Source organism: Benincasa hispida, chromosome 9, assembly GCF_027475165.1.
Source record: "Benincasa hispida cultivar pf3 chromosome 9, pf3_genome.v1.1, whole genome shotgun sequence".
Lineage (NCBI taxonomy): Eukaryota > Viridiplantae > Streptophyta > Magnoliopsida > Cucurbitales > Cucurbitaceae > Benincasa > Benincasa hispida.
Window position 1 is genome coordinate 42,851,798 of NC_143486.1, and position 6,354 is coordinate 42,858,151.

General features: G+C 38.7%; 1 protein-coding gene across 13 annotated transcripts in view; it reads right to left on the minus strand.

Moving 5' to 3' along the window:
- Window positions 1–5,041, minus strand: part of LOC120085645 (exocyst complex component SEC5A-like) — a 31,438-nt gene extending 26,397 nt beyond the window's left edge. For all 13 annotated transcript variants that reach the window (XR_016532018.1, XR_016532017.1, XR_016532019.1 and 10 more), the window contains exons 1-2: window positions 4,406–5,041; window positions 3,885–4,036 (exon numbers count right to left, since the gene is read on the minus strand). Coding sequence is in view for 5 of the 13 variants with exons in the window: in XM_039041750.2 (XP_038897678.2) it covers window positions 3,885–4,036; window positions 4,406–4,807 (554 nt within the window). In the remaining 8 variants the exon portion in view is untranslated. The remainder of the gene's footprint in view (window positions 1–3,884; window positions 4,037–4,405) is intronic.
- Between the last annotated feature and the right edge of the window lie 1,313 nt (window positions 5,042–6,354).

A 6,354-nucleotide genomic window follows, 5' to 3' on the forward strand; every position in this document is an offset into this window, starting at 1 on the left:
CCTTACCTTCCTCCTCCATCCACCTCTTAGGAAGAAGGTTGCTTTCTTTGGGAGGCGGGGGTGTGCACTATTTTGTAGGTTTTATAGGAAAAGAGATATTATAACAGAGTGTTTAGAGGATTGGAGATGGACCCTGATGTTGTTGGGTCCTTCGAAGACCGTTTGTAACTGTTCTTTAGGTAAGATTTTAGTTAGTTGGATCCCGTTTCTTTAAGAGGGGTTTTTATTCTGGGTTTGATTTGTTGTATGCCTTTGTATTCTATCATTCTTTTCTCAATGAAACTTGTGTTTTTATCCCAAAAAAAACACACAAACAAGATGGAAGAAAAAAGGGAGCTCAAATGAGATTTCTTCAATGTAATTATGTCATTATGACATATAGTACTCTAATTCTAATACGCAAGGTGCTTATCTAGTTGGGAGACAGATCTTGGATCAAGCTCTTGTGGCTAACGAAGCTATTGAGGAGTACAAATCAAGGAAGAAAGAAGGAATGTTATTCAAGATCAACTTTGAGAAAGCCTATGATCATGTGGTCTAGGACTTTCTAGATAAGGTGATGGAAAAGGCCTTTGATTATAAATGGAGAATCTAGATGTGGAGTTGTTTAAGGAATGTGAGTTTCTCTTTCCTCATTAATGGTAGCCCGAGGGGAAAAGGGGTGGCTACGAGAGGACTTAGGCAAGGAGACCCCTTATCTCCCTTCTTATTCCTTCTTGTGGTGGATGTTATAAGTAGCATTGTTAATATGTGCATTGAAGGTAATCTCTATTCCCTATAAGGTGGGGGAGGACAAAGTGGCTCTTTCTCATCTACCATTTGCGGACGACACGTTGTTCTTTTATTCTGGTAATGAGGACTCATCTTTAACTTTGAATCATATTCTTGTTGTTTTTTAAGAAGTTTCGAGTTTGAGGATTAATAGGGGGAAGTGTAGTGTTAGGGATTAACCGTGATGAGGAGAAGCTTAAAAGGTGGTCGAAGATGGTGGGTTTTGAGGTTGGGGTGCTCCCTTCTTCCTATCTTGGTCTTCCTCTTGGGATCAATCCCAAAGCGGTTGCTCTTTGGAACCCGGTGGTGGATAAAGTAAGAATGAGGTTAGCTTCTTGGAAAAAATGGTTCTTCTCTAAGGAGGGAAGACTTACTTTGATAAGATCCGTTTTGTCTGGCATCCCTATTTATTTCTTCTCCCTTTAGCCCCATGCAAGGTTTGTAAGAGCCCGAAGAGATTCATACATGATTTTCTTTGGGAAGGGGTTGACGAAGGGAAAGGCAAGGATTCACATTCAGTTAGGTGGGAGAACATTTTTTCTTTGGGAAGGGGTTGACGAAGGGAAAGGCAAGGATTCACATTCAGTTAGGTGGGAGAACATTGAGAAGCCTATTGATAAGGGGGGTCTTGAGATCGGGAATCTTAGGTTGCACAACAAGGCCTTACTAGCTAAGTGGTTGTGGCGCTTCTCTTCCAAGCCCAGCTCCCTTTGGGGTAAGCTTATTGTTAGCAAATACGGCCTCCATCCTTTTGAGTGGTTGTCTAAAGGGACTAAAGCCACTTACCAAATTCAAGGAGTTCTTGTTCCTTCTCATTTGGGTTTCGTCGCCCCCTTTCAATTAGGGAGGCAACAGTTGTGGCTTCTATCCTTTCTTTGCTTGAGAATCGCTCTTTTAGGTGTGGGAGAGGGATGTGAAGGTTTGGAGACCCAATCCTTTTGAGGGGTTCTCATTAAGTCCTTTCTGCATCGTCTCGTGGACCATTTTCCCTTAGGTGATTTGGTATTTTCGATCCTTTGGAGGTTTAAGGTTCCTTGGAAAATGAGATTCTTCGCCTCGCAAGGTTTAAATGGTATTTTCGATCCTTTGGAGGTTTAAGGTTCCTTGGAAAATGAGATTCTTCACCTTGCAAGGTTTAAATGGTCGTGTGAACTGTGAATACAATGGATCACCTCACCAAGAAGCTTCCCTCACTCGTTGGGCCATTCTATTGTATCCTTTGTCAGAAGGCGGAAAAAGATGTGTATCATATTCTTTGGCACTGCGAGTTTACTTGTTCTGTTTGGGAGTGTTTGTTCCAAATGTTTGGCTTTTCGTTTGCACGTCAAAGAGTTGTTAGTGCTATGATCGAGGAGTTCCTCCTCAATCCGCCTTATAGGGAGAAGGGAAAATTTTGTGGCTTGTTGGGGTGTGTGCGATTTTGTGGGTTTTGTAGGGTGAGCGGAATAGTAGGATTTTTAAAAGGGTGGACAAGGATCCTAGTGAAGTTTGGTTCCTTGTTCGCTTTCATGTTTTTTTGTGGGCTTCGCTTTCGAAGACCTTTTGTAACTATTCTATAGGTGTTATTTTGTATAGTTGGAGTCTCTAGGGGAGGTGTTTTTGTGGGCTGGATTTTTTGTATGCCCGTGTATTCTTTCATTTTTCTCAATGAAAGCCGAAGCATTGAGACATGATGAGGGTGCTATAGGTGTGTCAACGCAATTGAGATATCTAGAAGCACCTTTTGATCCTTCACATTTGAGTTTATTTTGTCTCATTATAATTTGAGCAACAATCCCTTTTCATTTTATCATTGAAAAGTTTTGTTTCCATTTCAAAAAAGGGAAGTATGATTTTTTATCCCAAACTATGATGAAAACCCTTTTTCTTGGTAAAGCAACAATTTTATTGTTATATAAATTTTACAAAAGGGGTGAAAAATCCATGATGGTTAACGACTACCCATTTTTTTAATAGGGAAAGCATAGCTATAAGAAGATAAAAGATTAATTTACACCGTGATAAAGCATAGTAAATAAAAAAATCAAAGAACTTAACGAAAGATTGCTCTTTGTCAAAAAAAATCCAAATTTTTCCATTCAAAGCACCCAAAAAGAAGCTCTAGTGATGTTCGTCCAAATCATAGCTTTCTCTTTCTTAAAAGGTCGTCACACAAAAATATATGGTGAGTGGTCCTTAACATCAAAAGGGAGCACAATAGACCATCCAAAAGACATCTATATCTTGTCCCAAACAAGTCAAGGTAATAACAAAGAAGGAAGATGAGGCTCTGAGATTTATTTTCAACCTTACCCAACGAGCACCAGTCGGGGGAGATGGTCGTGAAGGGGCATACACTTTTGTAAGAGGTCCTTTCTATTTTTTTTTTTTCAAAAAAAAAAAGAAAAAAAGGAAACAACCGTGTATATGCTATTGAAACCAACAGCCCGAGGGCAATGGGTTGAGAAGACCCCTCCCCAAAAAAATAATGAAGAAGAGTCTTAAGGTCCTTTCTATATATAGCATAATGAGAGTGACGTAGACTACAAATCTTTGAGAATTCTTGAAGGAAAAAAGTATTATTCATTGTACATGCATGAAGGGGAAGACTCCTATTTATAGAATTCTATTACAAGTGGGGATAAAAAGGGAATTAACCTAGAATATTACCCAATTAACCACATTCTTCTTACATCGGAGAGATTTCCCACAATAGGAATTTTATCTTCTTGGGGTACCAACCTTTCCAAATAGGTAAGGCCGATTGGGGATTATTAGAGGTCAAAGGGGCATGGAAAGGGATGTTTTTATGTTAGTAACAAAAGCCCAAGCTCATGGAATGATTGATCTTGTGGTGATTGAATAAAAATTGTACTTGAAGTGAGGTATCCACAGATTGCAAAAATACTCTAGGAAATTATAAATTAAAAGGTGGGCACTTATAATATGGTGCAAGGCATAAATTGCAATGATGCAGTTATTTAAGCCTCCTAGAAGTAGAATAATTACTAACGTCACCAACAAAACATCAAAAGTCATGTTGTTCTAAACGTTATTCCTAAAATAAAGTTTATGACAGAAATAGTCATAAGATCGTGAAGCAATTACAAAATGCAAGCCAGAAATAAACTTACCCCAACCCAAGAGGATCTATACATTCCATGCCACGAGGGAAGGACTGCAAATGGCTGAGTCCCGGTCTACCGATTGCAGATACCTTTCGGTCAAACTTCTGAGGAGCGGGTGCTGTTCTTGTCTCCCGCATTTCACGTACTCTTCTAGCTAGCTGCGAAAGAAAATAGTATTTATCGTCAACTGATGATTCATTAGATTTTCCCCGCCTAAGTTGGGGAGGGTAGGTTCCACAGGACGGAAGAAATTTAACCCAAAAATGTGATAGATAAAACTTGATTACAGACATAACTTGATTACAGACATCCAAATGGATAAAACTACATGGTTATTGGGTCACCATTTCCAAAAAAGTTGACAAATCAAAAAACATAAGCCATCTAATTAAACTTCTCGGAATATTTCGACAACAAGAGGGAAGATGAACTTTAACCACTCCCCTAAAACAGCTAAAACTTGAAGTGAAGGCTGGAAAAGTAAAAAACATAGAAGCGAAATTAAAGTAACGTTTATTCAGAAGAACCTCGTCTTCATCAACGTGCTTCCAGCAATGAGGCTCCTCGCCATCCCAGCCCGGATCATCGTCCTTGCCAGAGGACCTAGACGCCCTACCGCCGCGGGTTGCAGCGGACGTTCGATGATCTTTGGTGGAATCCTCATCGCCACTGGAAATGCTCAGCATCTCGACCTCGGAATCGTCGTCGTCGTCGACAACCCTCCGACCACCCTTAGGCTGCGCATTACTGCCACTGGCTTTAGAAACGGCAGCTACGGAAGCCGATTTCCGGGACTGAGACGGGGGTTGGACGTAATTAGCAACGGGCTTGCGAGAATTAGTGAGATAATTGACATCGCGCTGTTGTTGCTCCTTGAGAGCCATCTGCAGCAGCTCGTCCTCGTCCAGGTCGTCGCTGTCGCTGGACATTTTTGCCTGATTCTGATCCTGTGTAGATGGAAGATTGGGAATTCAAAGTAGATCTGAGAATCAGGGGTAAAAAGCCTCAAATCAATTGGAATTTGGGAATTGGGAAATGGGAAATAGAATGTGAACAGCGCCTGAGAAAGTGAAGAAAAATGGAAGAGAAGATCAAGAGGAGATTATCCAATCGAAGCACCCAAATGAAGAAGAAGAAGCCGTCTTTCTTTTCACCGGAGGCACACGTGGCTCTACACGTATATACCCACAGATACCCTTAATCAGTACAAACTAACAACTTCCTAAACCTTGCCTCAAACAAAATAATAATAAATAATTTCCTTTTTACCCAACTTATTTTAGTTAAAAATAACAGTTTTGGACCTCAGCTTTCATCAAAGAATTTTCTACCCAAAGTTATCACGAGTAACTCTTTTTAAGTTTTACTCTTTACAACTAGCACATTTTTTAGAAATTTATCAAAATTATTTTTTCGATCCTTCTCGATAGAGATCAACCACCGAGATTTATATAAAATGTTAACTTTTTCATTTTTTATCTAATGGACGGAAGGTTTTCAAGACCTTCAATCGGTCAAATAACGTTTATAATTTCCAAGAACTTCAACTAACTAGTAGTCTCAATAACAAGAACAGGTTGAACCAAAACAAGCCTAAGAATTTCTCTAAGCTAAATATACCTTGAGAAAGTAGTAAAACCGAGAGGGGAGGGGGGATTGGTTTGACATGAAAATTAAATGCAGTAATTTAAAGTGCGGAAAGTAAAATAGATCGAGAGAGAAAAAAATGATACACAATACTACATTCACTGATTAAGAGACTGTTGAGTTATCTATAGATCAATTCATAACTGTCTAGTAATACTAGATAGTCTCCCTTTAATGAAAAATCAATGTAGATATCGATTCTTAAATTAACTAAATAATTGCCACGCAAGCCTATATATTTAATTAATTGCACTAATCTAATCTAATGTTTTTCTATTTGTTATGTTTTATTATCTTTCATTATTGGTGATTCTACGATGCTAGAAGTCAAACCATAACTATAACTTTATCTATTTGCTACCCAAACTGAGCATGTTTTCTTTACGAACTCCAACATACATAGCATACATATACAATCTATACTTGGAAACGACTAATTTGTCACACTAATCAAACATGTATTGAGCATGGATTATAGTAAGGAGAGGAAAACAAGAAGAATCAGAAAACCCAATAACATTCATCAAAATTCCATTAAACCATAGAAAAGTGTCTATCAAACCTCAAAATCAACGTTTGGGCCTTTAACCCGTCATCAAAACTTGAATCTTGATGTCATAATCTTCATTACAAAGTAAGTACAAAAAACCTCATGGGTTTTTTAGCTAAAAGCTCTAAAAATCTCCTACAAATCGCTCTTCCCCAAAACCACATAAATAAATATAAATAAATAAAGATATATATATATATATATATCGCTTCAAACCCTTTGTGCGGCGTCCGAGCGCTACTACGTTCTTTGCCTGCTAATATGCACATGCACGCCTGA